Source organism: Lepidochelys kempii, chromosome 3 (genome assembly GCF_965140265.1).
Source record: "Lepidochelys kempii isolate rLepKem1 chromosome 3, rLepKem1.hap2, whole genome shotgun sequence".
NCBI lineage: Eukaryota > Metazoa > Chordata > Testudines > Cheloniidae > Lepidochelys > Lepidochelys kempii.
Window position 1 is genome coordinate 47,968,937 of NC_133258.1, and position 15,223 is coordinate 47,984,159.

Below are 15,223 nucleotides of genomic sequence, written 5' to 3' on the forward strand. Positions count from 1 at the left end.
CACAGCACAGTGGTCTTACTGGAGTGCATGGGACATGCTGGTCATGACAGTGCCCCCTTCACACCGCTCAACTGCCACCTGACTTGGAGCAACAGTTGACGGCAACAACAGCACCAGGCTCAGTGCATGAGTCGCGTTCAGAGGTCAGGGTAGAGGAGACTGAACCCACCAGTAAACCTCCCTCCCCCATGGGGGATGATGCTCCGGGGCCTCCCCCAGTGGTACAGTCATCTTCATCCCAGGACGAGGCAGTCGTGGGACCCTCGAGGTCCAGCCCGCCTGATGATTTTAAAGAACACCAGGCCCTGCTTTGACGGGTGGCCAAGAACTTGGGCCTAGAGGTGGAGGAGATGGCCGAGCAGGCGGACGCCTTGTTCAAAATCCTCTCAACCGCTGCCTGTGTTGCACTACCAGTGCATGATAGGGTCCTCAAAATTGCCAACGCCCTCCGGCAAACCCCGTCATCCATCCCTTCCCCCCTTCCAAAAGGGCCGAAAAGAAGTACTTTCTCCCAGCCAAAGCATTTATATCCACCCACCTCCGGGCTCGCTGGTTGTCTCTGCAGCCAACGAAAAATACAAGACCAGCTCAATTCCCAAAAATAGAGGCCAAAAAACTAGATCTTTCTGGGAGAAAAATGTATTCCACTGGCAGCCTGCAGTTCTGGGTGGCAAGCCATCAGGCCTCTTGGGCAGATACAATTTTAACTTATGGGACTCCTTCCGTAAGTTCAAGGAGTCCCTCATGCACGGTTTGGCCCAAGAATTCAGCACCCTAGTAGAGGAGGGCACCGCGGAGGCTAGGTGCTCCCTCCAAATGGCATGGGATGCGTCAGACTCAGTAGCAAGGGTGATCATGTCGGCGGTGGTTATGAGGCGCACCTTCTGGCTTCAAACCACCGGCCTTTCCCAATAGATGCAGACCTTGATCCAGGACCTCCCATTTGATGGGAGTGGACTCTTCTCTGAACAGATGGATGCGAGGCTGCATGAGTTAAAGGACACTTGGGCCACCCTTTGCCCACTGGGCATGCATACGCCACAATCTGCATGGAAGCAATTCTGGCTGCCCCCGCTGCCAAGGCTTTGGCAGCCTCATCAGGGGTCTGCAAGGAGAAGGGATAGAGACGCATGTTTTAGTCATCGCCGCCCTTCCTCCTCCCACTTACCCTCGCAGCCTGGCCTGGCGAAGCATCCCAGGGGTTAGAAGCGCTCATTTTGAAGGTGGGCTCGAGAGCAACACGCCAATGAATTTCCAGGAACCACCTTGTTCTTTCCTTGGCTGTCTACATCCCTAGCATTTGGCCTGGTTGCAGGTCACCTCGGACTGATGGGTGCTGGACACAGTATCTTGGGACTATACCCTGCAATTTTTGTCCGCCCCTCTCTCCCACCCCCCAATCTTTCCCAACCCTTTTCAGGGACCATTCCCACGAGCAACTCCTTGTTTAAGGGGTTGAGAACCTCCCGCACCTGGGGGCGATGGAGAAGGTCCCTTGGGACATGAAAGGAAAAGGGTTCTATTCTTTCTACTTCCTAATCCCAAAGGTAAAAGGGAGCCTCAAACCCATGCTGGACCTGCATCGCCTCAACAAGTCTCTCAAAAAGTTGAAGATTCTCATGGTCTCTCTGGCCTCCATCATCCCCTCCTTGGATCCGGGAGACTGGTATGCTGCCCTCAACTTACAAGATGCTTATTTCTATATTTCCATATTCTCAGGCCACAGGCGCTTCCTCCGTTTCATAATGGGCGGGTGCCATTTTCAATTCACAATGCTACCCTTTGGCCTCTCATCGTCCCCAAGGGTGTTCACAAAATGTATGGTGCCAGTGGCTGCTTCCTGAGACATCGAGGGGTCCAGGTCTTCCCATATCTTCATAACTGGCTCATCAAAGGCAGGTCTCAGGAGCAAGTGCAGAGGAGTCTCAATGTGGTGCATTGCACCTGCTGCAACCTGGGCCTGTTAATAAATGAGAAAAAATCCACCTTAATGGCCATCCAGCGAATAGAGTTCCTCGGGGCAGTTCTTGACTCCACATGAGCCAGAGCCTTCCTTCTGGAAGCGCGTTTTCAGGCCGTGTCGGACCTGATCTCCCTTGTAAAGAACAATCCATTCACCATGCCTCACACCTGCCTGATGCTGTTGGGCCACATGGCCACATGTACGTATGTGGTCAGCCATGCTCTGCTCCATCTCTGGTGCCTACAAGCGTGGCTGGCATCGATCTACATCCCCAACAGGCCATGACCTAGATCGAGTAGTCAGGGTCTGGACCACATCAGGTCATTCCTGAATTGGTCGGTGCTGGAGGGAGTCCTCTTCGCAACCCTGTCCCTGACCCTGGTCTCCGATGCTTCAGACCTGGGCTGGGGAGCCCACCTGGGTGAGCTGAGCACCCAGGGCCACTGATTGCAGGACGATCTGGCTCTCCATGTCAGTGTCAGGTTGCTCAGAGCAGTTCACTTGGCCTGCCAGGCTTTCTTGCGCCATCTGAAGGGCAGGGTGGTGCAGGTCCTGATGGACAACACTGCCACTGAATTACATCAACAGACAGGGCGGTGCCAGGTCTTCGGCCCTTTGTTAAGAAGCTCTCTGCCTTTGGGATTTTTGTGTGCGGCATGCCATTCATCTGATAGCTGCACACCTGCCTGGAACCAGGAATGTGCTGGCAGATCACCTCAGCAGGACTTTCTCATCTCGTCATGAGTGGTTGCTCCATTTGGAGGTGGTCAGCATAATCTTCCAGAGATGGGGGATTGTCCAGGTGGACCTGCTTGCGTCCAGACAGAACAGAAAATGCAACGTGTTCTCTTAGATCTGGGAAATGGACAGAGGCTCCTTGTCAGACATCAGGGGCACTGATGTACTCCTTCCCGCCAGTGCTATTGATTCACAGGGTCCTGGTGAAGTTCAAGCAAGATAGGGCAAGAGTTATTCTTATAGCCCCCAAGTGGCCGAACCAGCACTGGTTCGGCACATTGAGCCTTTCGGTAGCCGCCCTGCTCCAGCTGCCCCTCTGGCTGGATCTGCTATCACAGAACAACACCAGTCTTTTACATCCGAACCTGGCGGCGCTGCACTTGACAGCTTGGCTACTGCATGGCTAAGCACGGACAAACAGGCCTGCTCGGCCTGTGTCCAGCAGGTCTTGCTGGGTAGCAGGAAACCCTCCACCAGAGCAACTTATTTGGCCAGATGGAAAAGATTCATGTTTTGGGCCTTGGAATGGCATATTCAGGCCAAGCAGGAGATCCTGGATTATCTGCTGCACCTAAAACTCCAAGGTTTGTCCCTGTCATGGATCAAGGTCCACCTGGCTGCTATCTCGGCTTTCCATCCTCCATTCCAAGGCAGGTCCATCTTTGCTCACAATGTGATGGCATGTTTTTTGAAAGGTCTGGAGCATTTCTACACGCACGTCTGGGATTCCGTCCCACACCCCCCCCCCCAGGTACCTGAATGTCATGCTGTTGAGGCTTATGAGGTCTCTCCCTTTGAGCCTCTGGCTTCCTGCTCTCTTCTGCTTCTCTCCTGGAAGGTCTTGTTCCTGGTCGCAATAACATCAGCCCACAAGGTGTCTGAAATCAGGGTGCTTACTTCGGAGCCTCCCTATATGGTCTTCTACAAGGATAAGATCCAGCTGTGACTGCACCCAGCATTTCTGTCCAAGGTCATTTCCCAGTTTTGTACTGGCCAGGACATATACTTACCAGTCTTCTTTCCAAAGCGTCATGTATCAGATGAGGAGCGTAGGCTACACACCCTGGACATCAGGAGGGTGCTGGTCTTCTACATAGATAGAACAAAGCCATTCCCTAAGTCAACGCAGTTGTTTGTTGCAGTGGCAGACAGAATGAAAGGTCACGCAGTGTCTGCTCAGAGGATTTCATCTTGGATCACGGTCTGTATTCGCTACTACTGTGAGCTGGCGAAAATGCCTCTGCCAGCAATTGTGATTGCACACTCGAGTAGGGCACAAGCATTGTCAGCGGCTTTCCTGGCACGGGTACCAATCCAAGAGATCTGCAGGGCTGCTACTTGGTCATCTGTCCACATGCTCATGTCTCATTATGCGCTTCCCAGCAAGCTCGAGACGATGCTGGCTTTGGCAGAGCTGCAAGCTGCAAGACCATGAACTCTGAGTCCACCTGCATTGATACTGCTTGTGAGTCACCTAGAATGGAATCAACATGAGCAAGCACTCGCAGAAGGAAAAAACGGTTACCTACCTGTTTTGTAACTGTTGTTCTTTGAGATGTGCTGCTCATGTCCATTCCATTACCTGCCCTCCTGCCCCTCTGTTGGGATTGTCGGCAAGAAGGCACTGAGAGGCCGTAGGGCCAGCGGCGCCTGATATACTGACGCATGAGCGCGGCGCTCAAGGGGGTGCCACAGCTGGCCCTATGGATACCGTTAAGGCAAAAATCTCCGACTATCGTGCACGTGGGCGCGCGCACACACCTAGAATGGAATGGACATGAGCAACAACATCTCGAAGAACAACAGTTGTGAAAAAGGTGGGTAACCATTTTTTTTCTCATTCTACCCTGCCAATGTGGTTAAGTTCTGAGATGGATTTGGATCTACTACATTAGGAGCAAGAGAGTTAGTTCAGTCTCCATCCCCACTCATCCGTGTGCCTCTCTAATGAGGCTTGTAACAATGGTGCCAACTTAGATTATATGTCTTGTGATTACAATGCTTGTTGACTAAGAACTGGGCTGAACCATATGAAAGCTTGTCTATTTTATGGAACTTTAAATTTTAAAAACAATATTTCCTTTTTAGTTTCCTCTCTATACACGTTGTCTGGTATCTATCTTCATTAATGATCTGGAGGATGGTGTGGATTGCACCCTCAGCAAGTTTGCGGATGACACTAAACTGGGAGGAATGGTAGATATGCTGGAGGGTAGGGATAGGATACAGAGGGACCTAGACAAATTGGAGGATTGGGCCAAAAGAAATCTGATGAGGTTCAACAAGGACAAGTGCAGAGTCCTGCACTTAAGACGGAAGAATCCAATGCACCGCTACAGACCAGGGATCGAATGGCTAGGCAGCAGTTCTGCAGAGAAGGACCTAGGGGTGACAGTGGACGAGAAGCTGGATATGAGTCAACAGTGTGCCCTTGTTGCCAAGAAGGCCAGTGGCATTTTGGGCTGTATAAGTAGGGGCATTGCCAGCAGATCAAGGGACGTGATCGTTCCCCTCTATTCGACATTGGTGAGGCCTCATCTGGAGTACTGTGTCCAGTTTTGGGCCCCACACTACAAGAAGGATGTGGAGAAATTGGAGAGAGTCCAGCAAAGAGCAACAAAAATGATTAGGGGTCTGGAACACATGACTTATGAGGAGAGGCTGAGGGAACTGGGATTGTTTAGTCTACAGAAGAGAAGAATGAGGGGGAATTTGATAGCTGCTTTCAACGACCTGAAAGGGGTTTCCAAAAAGGATGGATCTAGACTGTTCTCAGTGGTAGCTGATGACAGGACAAGGAGTAATGGTCTCAAGTTGCAGTGGGGGAGATTTAGGTTGGATATTAGGAAAAACTTTTTCATTAGGAGGGTGGTGAAGCACTGGAATGCGTTACCTAGGGAGGTGGTGGAATCCCCTTCCTTGGAAGATTTTGAGGTCAGGCTTGACAAAGCCCTGGCTGGGATGATTTAGTTGGGATTGGTCTTGCTCTGGGCAGGGGGTTGGACTAGATGGCCTCCAGAGGTCCCTTCCAACTCTGTTATTCTATGATTCTATGATTTATAACAAATACCTAGATAGTTATATTTGTACTTGTCAACTGAACCAAAGATGTCCTGACATGAGGATTAGTTTGATCCAGTGAAAGGCTGTTTTCATATTTTGGAATTATGAATAGATAGCATGAGGCATAACAAGAAAATGATGTATCTTCTAGCTTGCTCACCTTTTTGTACTCTATCCTTGATTGACAATGATTGAACACAACAATTTTAAAGATGTAACTACTCCTCAGTTGCATAGAGTATGTACATTATTTGTTGGTTGCCAACCACAATTTGAAACTCTAATCTTTTTTACTTAGAGGAAGATGTGGAATTACAAGAAGCTATCAAAAGAAGCCTGGAGGAAATGTAAATGAAGATACTCCTGTATGCAAATAGCATGCTATCCAAGCTGCTTTCAGAAGCGGAAGCTTGTTCATCCTTTAACAAAGGGTCAGAAAATACTGCTTTAAAAATGTGCTTATTCCTTTAATGGTTAAACTTGTAATTAATATGTTGCTGATCGTGTCATGCAACTAAATTGACAAATGGAGCTTATGGATGTATGTGTTGCAACATTCTGTATATGACAGAGGAAAATAAATTGTTAAAAGCGTTACACATTCCTTTTCTAATGATTCATGACTAACTTTAAGCTCAATTCTTGTTCTGATCTAGTCATGTAACTTGAGGTAGGTTGATCCTATACATGTTGTGGTATCTTTAAAGGGTCGTTCATTTAATTCTTCCATTGTAAAAATGTCATTGTCTCATTTTACTTTTTCAGTGTACCCTTTACAACAGATAAAAATAGTAAACCTCAGTTAATCTCAGACCACCTTGCCTTACTGATAATTTTATAAAGAGAAGCTTAGTCTCCAGGCCTGCAATTTACGATTCATGGGCTCACCCCTATGCCTGCACAAAGCTTTACTCCACATGAGCACAGAGGTATGCCCACAAGTTGTAAATTGCAGGGTCGGTGTCCTAGAATGTACAGTTGTTTACTGCTATCTTTACTTTTATTTTTTAGGAGTGTGCATATTTAATTTGAGTATGAGAGCTTGTTATTCCTGTTGGTTTAAAAATCTCCTCAGCTGAATATCCTGTCTTGTTTAAGGCTGAAGCAAAGTTTGTAAATAAAAACACTGAAGCAAAAATTGTTTTTCAAAATCCCTCTTGGTTTGAGGTACAAGTTAAATAATTTAAGCAGGCAAGTCCTTCCTGTATTCCATCCTCTTTATAATATGCATTTGTTGGTTTTTAAAGAGGTGGTGTTTCAATATTTGACAATAATTAAAAACATTACTGTTTTTGTATGCTGTCCTTAATTTTTTAAGAGAAATGCCTCTACCTTTCCCTTCTCAAGCTTTTCGATCCCCTTTCCTCCACAAAAAAAATACCTGTGCATGCCAGCTGGCTTTACCCAGTTTATCTCGCTTCTGTTGATTGTAGATGTAGATGAAGGAAAGTTTAGTGAAATAAAATACCATCTCCGCATTTTATTTTTGCATAAGCACTTGACAGCTTGTCTGTAACTGGTGTAACTCTAAAGTACATCATATACAGAAATACTTGTTCTCTAAAAATGAGCCAGATGTATTAAAAAGGAACACAACATTTTACTGAATGTAAACCCTTACAAAAAGTAAAAATAACACACTGCTGTAATTCCTTAAACTTCAAAAATGTGCTATGAAATAGCGACATGGACTTCAGTGTTTGCTATCTGATATCTCTGTTGCAAATAAAGCTGACCTGAAGCCATTCATCTAGAGTATCTAGAGAGGAATCTCACAGCTCTTTAACAATCATACAAGTAGCTGAAAGATGCAACTCATTTGAATCCTGGTAAACATTTTGGAAAGGGTTTTCACTGCTGTTGGTGGGGGGAAAATTTCTGAATGTGACAGTAATGTAAGTAGAACATTGCTACTCTATTAGACCTGTTGCTAGGAAAGCAGAGGTAAATTTATTTTACTGTAGTCTCATTTAAATCTGCACCTGCAGCTCCCATCTGAGGGAAGTGCCACTTGAGTCTTGAAGCTGGTTCAGGACACTCCTCTTCAACCTCCTGAACACGAGACTAAGTCACCAGAAGAACAAATGGTCTTACTAAACAAGCTTTCGTAATAAAATACATTCAAAGGCAGTCTTTCATCCCAAAGAGGTTTTCAAACTAAAAGATAATGGGTTGTAAAATTATTTTAGGCTGAAAGTCCCATTCTAACCATAGTGTATTCCTGAGTATCCAAATAACATGGGGGACATAGATTTTATTTGGATAATCGGGAGTTCAGAGTACCAACGGGGCAGGAGACATTCAGCAGCGGGGGGCCTCTCCCCTGGCCAGGGATTCGTCATCCTTCTTGCATTCCTGGCTGGGGTGTCTGCTCTGCCCCACTCACTCAGTCCCATGACAGCACTGCTGCAGAGGGCTCCCTGCACTGCTGCAGGGCCAGTGATACCTCATCCATGTGGGCCAAAAGAGAGACCCCTGAACAGGACTCTGTTGTGCGCCACCAGGATTATAGCCTTCTCTGTACATTGCATCTGTGGGGATTGGCAGCACAGGGAGCCCTCCGCAGCTCTGCTGTAATGGCCTCCTCTCACACTTCTGTGACAGCAGGACTGCAGAGGCTTCCTGTACAGCTGTAGGAGTCATTCAGCAGCAGGGTGGCCTACAGCCAGGGGCTTGTCCTCTTCCTCCTCCAATTCCTGGCCAGGGGTCTCTGCCCTGTTGTCCAAAGTTTCATGTTATCTGTATCCCTTCCTTTTCCCCCAGGATGAGATACACTTGGGACAAGGAAGGGATTCGGATATTTGGTACATTTGGGTTTCAGATACATGGGAGTATACTGTATAGAGGAGTATTATGAAAGCTTACTTCACCTGATGCACTTTGTTCTTCTGGGCCCTAGCGATGGGTAAGCCTAAGTACATAAGCTGTTTATTCCCCTCTAGAGTCGGGTACCTTGGTTTCTGAGCAGCTGCCAACTTGCATTCTTTATCCCTCACACCAGCAAATGCTGCAGTAAATATAAAGACTGACTATACCTGTTTGCCTATGAGTAGGTAAGTGCTATTATCCCCATTTTACAGATGGGACCTAAGACACAGAAAGGTTAAGTGACTTGCCCAGGGTCACACAGAATATCTGTAGTATAGTTGGCAGTTGAACCCTCTTGTGTCATCTCCTAGGCTAGTGTCCTAACAACGGGACAGTCTTTCCTCTCATTAGCTACATGTGGTTCTATTCTCTACCTAGTCAATTAGGCTCTAATAATTAGGGCAGCCATGTATGTTATAAAGAATGTCAAGAAGTATGGTTATCCTGATTTCTGCCCATGGTTTCCAAGATCACTAAACAGTTCTCGACTGCCTGCCTCACTCCAAAGCTTTCTCAGTTACTGCATCCTTCAGCATAATCTTCCAGCTCTTCCATTCTCACGAGTATGTTGTCTCAAAACAACAAAATGTGTGTGTCCAGATTATTCACTTTCATATCAAGGGACTCTGCTTTATTCTTAATCAGAACAAGGTGTTCTGTAATCTACCTGATTCAGAATTTATTGCTTCTAGTAGATTGTTTGATAAATCTTAGGTAGCTGACTCAGACTCAATGCGGACACCCAGCATTGAAGGGTCTGGATCTGCAATTGTGGTGGCAATTCATGTGGTGAAAGAATTTTGACTGCCCCTTTCCCTTTGTAACATAAAGCAGTACAAGTGACTTGTTCATTAGACATTTACTTACAAGATTGTTAGAATTCATTTCTCACCCCCTCAGAATACTTGTAATAAGTCCTTTTGTTTGCTTTTTCACATAGCTATTTAAAAGGAAAAACTGCCCCACTCTGCCTTGCCAATTCCTACCTTTCATTTTAATGTTGTAACATTCAAATAGGTGTTCTCTGCCTTCCAATTGAATGTTGTTACAGCCATTTGAATAGATATGGTATATAATGTCCAAAAGAATTTAGTGACTCCAGATGTTTTGCAAACCTACATTTGCTCTGGTGAGTATTAACTTAGTTCTATGACTTTAAAATCCCTGCCACTGGTTCTTTACCTTTTGATGCTCAATTTTTGTTTGCGGCACACTTTTCTTTGGTCATACGCATTTCTCTGTCTGCCAGGAGCAAAGAGAAAATAAGAAATAAGTTATAATAATTGTTATGAAACTTGTTATGGCCAGTAAAGCTTGATCCCTTTCTGGCTGCTTTTGTAAAGATTAAACTAAGATCACTGCCTCTTCTCTGTGGATTTCTTTTAACTGTGAGTTATTTGTCTCATATGTAATAGCTCTGTAGACTAGGTAACAAACAGGGTTATTTGTATCAACTTCTTAATGCTCAGAAATAAGTACTATAGCTACTTATAGGGGTCAGATCCTTTTGGAGTCTGAGGAAATCCCTATAGATGGCTCTATGTGGTAAATACTATGCGACATGTAGGCCCTTCTGATCTTTACCAAATATGGTTAAGTTTACAGAACTAATGAGGTCACAATATACTTTCTTTCATAAAAGGAAAGTCTTCCATCATCCTTGCATGCTATCTGAGAGATATTTACAATAACTGCTATCTCTGTTTTACAATTCATTTAACATAGAAACAAAACAGATGGAGCTGAACCTGACACAAAGGCTCTTTTTCACTAACAGCTTCTCTACATGAATAGCTACTATGTATTTACCACAAATCTACCCCCCAGAAGCGGGCTGTGCAGTAACTATTGGTGTGGACCTTGCTGATGTGCACTAACAGTTCCTTAGCATGCTTTGATCTGCCCTGTTTCAAACTGGGCTCAGTTAAAGCACACTAAGGAACATCTAAGGTGCGTCAGCAGGCTGTACATGGACATGCAGTGTGTGGCATGCTAGGGCGAGGTAGATTGAAATCCCAGCATGCCACGAACTAACTTCATATAGACAAGCTCTAAGTTAATCAAGAGAGTCTGTTCTTAATCTACCTTATCTACTTTTCCTTGGCATCTTTGAACTGATTCTAGTTTTCTTAAATATTTCTTGCAGAAATTAAAATTCAGTTATAACATCCTGGTAAGATCCAGTGGTGAAGGTGTGAGAAGATGTTGTGTTTTGTATTAGTTTGGCAATCTATGGACAATAAGAGAGCACTCAAAGAAGATAAGGTCATTGCCAGTGCAGAGAAACTAAATGAATTCTTTGCATCAGTCTTCATTGCAGAGGCTGTGAGGGAGATTCCCACGCTTGGTCCCTTCTGTTTAGGTGACAAATGTGAGGAATTGTCCCGTATTGAGGTGTCAATAGAGGAGGTTTTGGAACAAATTGGTAAACAGTAATAAGTCACCAGGACCAGATGGTATTCATCCAACAGTTCTGAAGGAAATCAAATATGAAAATGCAGAACTACTAACAGCACCATGTAACCTATCATTTAAATCTGCTTCTGTACCTGATGACTGGAGGCTATCTAATGTGACACCAATTTTTAAAAAGTCTGCAGAGGCAATCCTTCCAATTAGATTATTAACCGAACTTCAGTACCTGGCAAATTGGCTGAAACTATAGTAAAGAACAGAATTATCAGACACACCGCTAGCCAACAAATCATGTTTATCTAAGAGTCAGCATGGCTTTTGTAAAGGGAAATCATGCCTCACCCATCTACTAGAATTCTTTGAGGGGGTTACAAATGTGGATAAGAGTGATCCAGTGAATGTCATGTACTTGGACTTTCAGAGAGCCTTTGATAAGTCCCCTTACCAAAAGCTCTTAAGCAAAGTAAGCAGTCATGGGATAGGAGGGAAGGTTCTCTCATGGATTGGTAACTGGTTAAAAGATCGGAAACAAAGGGTAGGAATAAATGGTCAGTTTTCAGAATAAGGAGTCCGGTGGCACCTTAAAGACTAACAGATTTATTTGAGCATAAGCTTTTGTGGGTAAAAAACCCACTTCTTCAGATGTGGTGATTAGCCAAGATGGACGGGGATGCAACCCCATGTTCTGAATGTCTTTAGACTCTGATTGCCAGAAGCTTGGAGTGAACGACGGTATGGATCACTTGACAATTGCCTGTTCTGTTCATTCTTTCTTAAGTGCCTGGTATTGGCTACTGTTGGAAGACAGGATACTGGGCTAAAGGGACCAATGGTCTCACTCAGTATGGCCATTCTTATGTTCTTAATCGGTATCTGTGCAAAATGAATGTAACTTACATTCTCAGTAGACAGAAGGAGAATGTCAAAATAACAAAAGAGGTAGGAAAAACAATAAAGAGGGTGTAAAAATACCCTCTGCAAGTTTCCGTGGAGTTCTGCAATGCACTGTACTTGGGCCTGCATCTTAAATCTTTCTGGCAAATGCAGCTGGTGCAGAATTCAGCAGCTCAATTGTTACTCAGCATGTCATTTTGTTGAACATATAGAACCTGTGCTCTATGATCTGAACAGTTGATTTTTGGACTGATTTTAAGGTTGGTTTGTCATATAAAGGACTATAGGACTTGGGACAACTGAGATACTGCCTCTTTCCTCATGAGACAAGGCCACTGCTGTGATCAGAGCAGGCATCTGAGCTGAAATTCCATTGGTATAAAAAGAAAAAAGAGTTGCTGGTATTTACTGCTAGAGCCACACAACTGTGGAACTCGCCACTCCCCTTGACCCTAGTCTGCAACAGTTGGATTTTAACCTTTAGGGTAGGTGACTAGTAGGGAGTTGGGAGACCAGTGAGCACTCCAACAAGGATTTGGTGGAGATTGTGGTTATTTTTACTCTGCCAGAGTATACTCTCAGAGAATTAATTGCTGACTTTATGTATGAGTTGTATTTTAAGTGTGTGTGTGTCAAAGGCACCTACCACCTGGGATGAGCGCTCTTTTATTTAGTTAGTACAAATCTCAATAAATAAGTAGTAGAAAAGAAGGAGACAAAGAGTCTTAGTGGTCCTGTTGTATATAGAAAACGAGCACAATTAGTTTAACATAGGATAAAAAGTAGTGAAAGAAATGTCTCAATAATTTTACTTTAAATCAAGACAGCTTGGGACATGATGTCTTTCTGAAAGGACAAGCCTGAGAGAACAGTTATTTTGGCTCATTCTACTGTGAATACTGAAAACATCACCCATGTGCAACACAAGACCCATTGATTGAATGCCAAAAGTTGGTCTGGCAGGGAATGCTAAGTAGTATCTGCCCAAATCTGCTTTTAGTAATGATTAGATGGGTTCCCCTACTGATAGCTTTGTTTTCAAGCCCTTGTTGCCCTAGATATTCCATAGACACAAAGTGATGGCAAATGAGCCCTGCACATGGCTTGAGCTACCAGCACCACTGTTACTGTAGGAACCCAAGTGTACAAACTGGTCTTCGGAAGTTAGTTTCCTTAGTCAATATTAATTTACCACAAGTGGTTTTCCCTGACTCCTGCCCACTTCAGCTGCCACCTGTCATGTAAGTGCTGCAGTGGAGCCTAATTGTGGCTTTGTGGTGTATGGTGTAATAATAGGCAGCAGGTTTAAAACACACCGAAGAAAGTATTTCTTCACACAACACACGGTCAACCTGTGGAACTCTTTGCCAGGGGATGTTGTGAAGGCCACAACTATAACAGGGTTCAAAAAAGAACTAGATAAATTCATAGAGGATAGGTCCATCAATGGCTATTAGCCAGGATGGGCGGGGATGGTGGCTCTAGCCTCTGTTTGCCAGAAGCTGGGAATGGACGATGGGATGGATCATTTGATGATTACCTGTTCTGTTCATTCCCTGTGGGGCACCTGACATTGGCCACTGTCAGAAGACAGATACTGGGCTAGGTGGACCTTTGGTCTGACCCAGTATGGCCATTCTTATCTTCTTATGACTTACAAATATTAATCCACATTGTCTCTGTGAAGTAGATAAGCATTTTGGAGTCCCCACACTTTACAGATGGGGAAACTCACAGAAGTTAAATCAAAGTCTCAGAGTTTACCAGTGGTGTAGCTGGGAGTAGGACTCAGGATCCCTGGCTCCCAATCTACCAAACTATGCATGCTACTACATAATAGCTTCTTTAAGGATGGTGGCTTTCCCAGGCCCTTGGACTGAAATATTTAGTAATTATAATGCTTCTCCTTTGTGGCTAACTAACAGGGTGACATGACCCTTAAGAATTAGAATCAGAAAGACTTATGTCAGTAAAAGTGCTTTAAGCCAGTATAAAGTCTATTTCTGGAGTACAGTTTGAGGTTGTTTCTTGGTTGGCACAAAACTGGTGCTTTTCTTTCTTTCTTCTTCTCTCTCCAAGCTTCCTCTCTTGCATCAGAATTTGAGGTTTTTAAAGTCTTCCCTTCCCCCTCCCCCCGCTCCCTTATTTCTCCTCTGCTCCTTCAGATGCCTGATCTTGTTTCTCCTTTTGACAGGGCTTTTTTAAAATCTCCATAACTCATTCAGGTCCTTGGTAAAATAATTTAAAATTGGTCTGGGAAGGCCAGTATGTTGTTGTGAAGATAGCTCCCCTCTCTAGTCCTGACTCAGCCCAACACAAGCAGCAAAGGTTTTAAGGATGTCACTAAAAGCCTTATACTACTCTGCATCAAATTCTGGTCCACCAGAAGTCCATGAGCAAGTTCCCACTGACTTCAGTGGGACCAGGATTTGGCCCTTTGGTATCTGGTTCTTGCTGCTTCAGGCATGGAGGTGAGTAGAGATAGCAAGAGCAGAGTTGAGAAGTTTCTGCACTGAAGCTACGGGAAAGAGAGTTTCTGGGGAAGTGAGGTGAGTCTCTGTCCCATCTCCTTTGGGGACAGAGGTGGTGGGGTGACTCTGGCTCATTTCTCAGGGGAGTTTGTCCCAGTGGGTCACTGAGGAGGGGCTGGCTGGTGCTGCAGGGGAGGCAGCAGCCTCCTCCTTTGGCAATGTGCTGTGTCATCTTGGCCTGGCCACCTCTGGGCCTTGGGAGGGAGCTAAGAGGACCTGAAGTGCTTAGTGCAGAGAGCATTTTTGTAGGGTAAGCAGCAAGAGTCACCTTAAGGTGTGTCAGAGTCAGGCCTAACACTAGCTGGACAAAGAGGTACCTGCAATGGCAGAAAGAACTTCATCTGAACAGACAGAGATATGCTTCCTTCACCTTAGTAATAATCACCAGACACTTTGCTTCCCACCCCTTCCTGGAGCAGTAACTACAGAGGATAGTGAGCTCTATGTTTCTGCTGCAGACAGGACTCAAAGTGGAAACTGCTGCTTTCACAGGGGGTAAAATGTATTGTCCCTTTTTGGGGGTTGGAGGCATAGGCACCGACTTTTACAGGCGCCAGTGGGTGCTCAACCCCTCTTCCCCCAGCCCCACCCTGACTCCGCCCCTGCCCCACTCCCATTCCAACCCCTTCCCCAAAGTCCCCACCCCAATTCCACCCCTTCCCTGCCCCTATTCCAACCCCTTTCCCAAATCCCTGCCCCAGCCCCGCCTCTTCCCCACCTCCTCCCCTGACTGCGCCACGTCCCCGCTTCT

At 45.4% G+C, this 15,223-nt stretch overlaps 1 protein-coding gene across 3 annotated transcripts in view; it reads left to right on the plus strand.

The window, feature by feature from the left end:
- Positions 1–7,334, plus strand: part of ZNF451 (zinc finger protein 451) — a 69,067-nt gene extending 61,733 nt beyond the window's left edge. For all 3 annotated transcript variants that reach the window (XM_073336299.1, XM_073336301.1, XM_073336300.1), the window contains one exon: positions 6,063–7,334. In XM_073336299.1, coding sequence (XP_073192400.1) covers positions 6,063–6,115 — 53 coding nt within the window. In that variant the 3' untranslated portion in view covers positions 6,116–7,334. The remainder of the gene's footprint in view (positions 1–6,062) is intronic.
- The last annotated feature ends 7,889 nt before the right edge of the window (positions 7,335–15,223 follow it).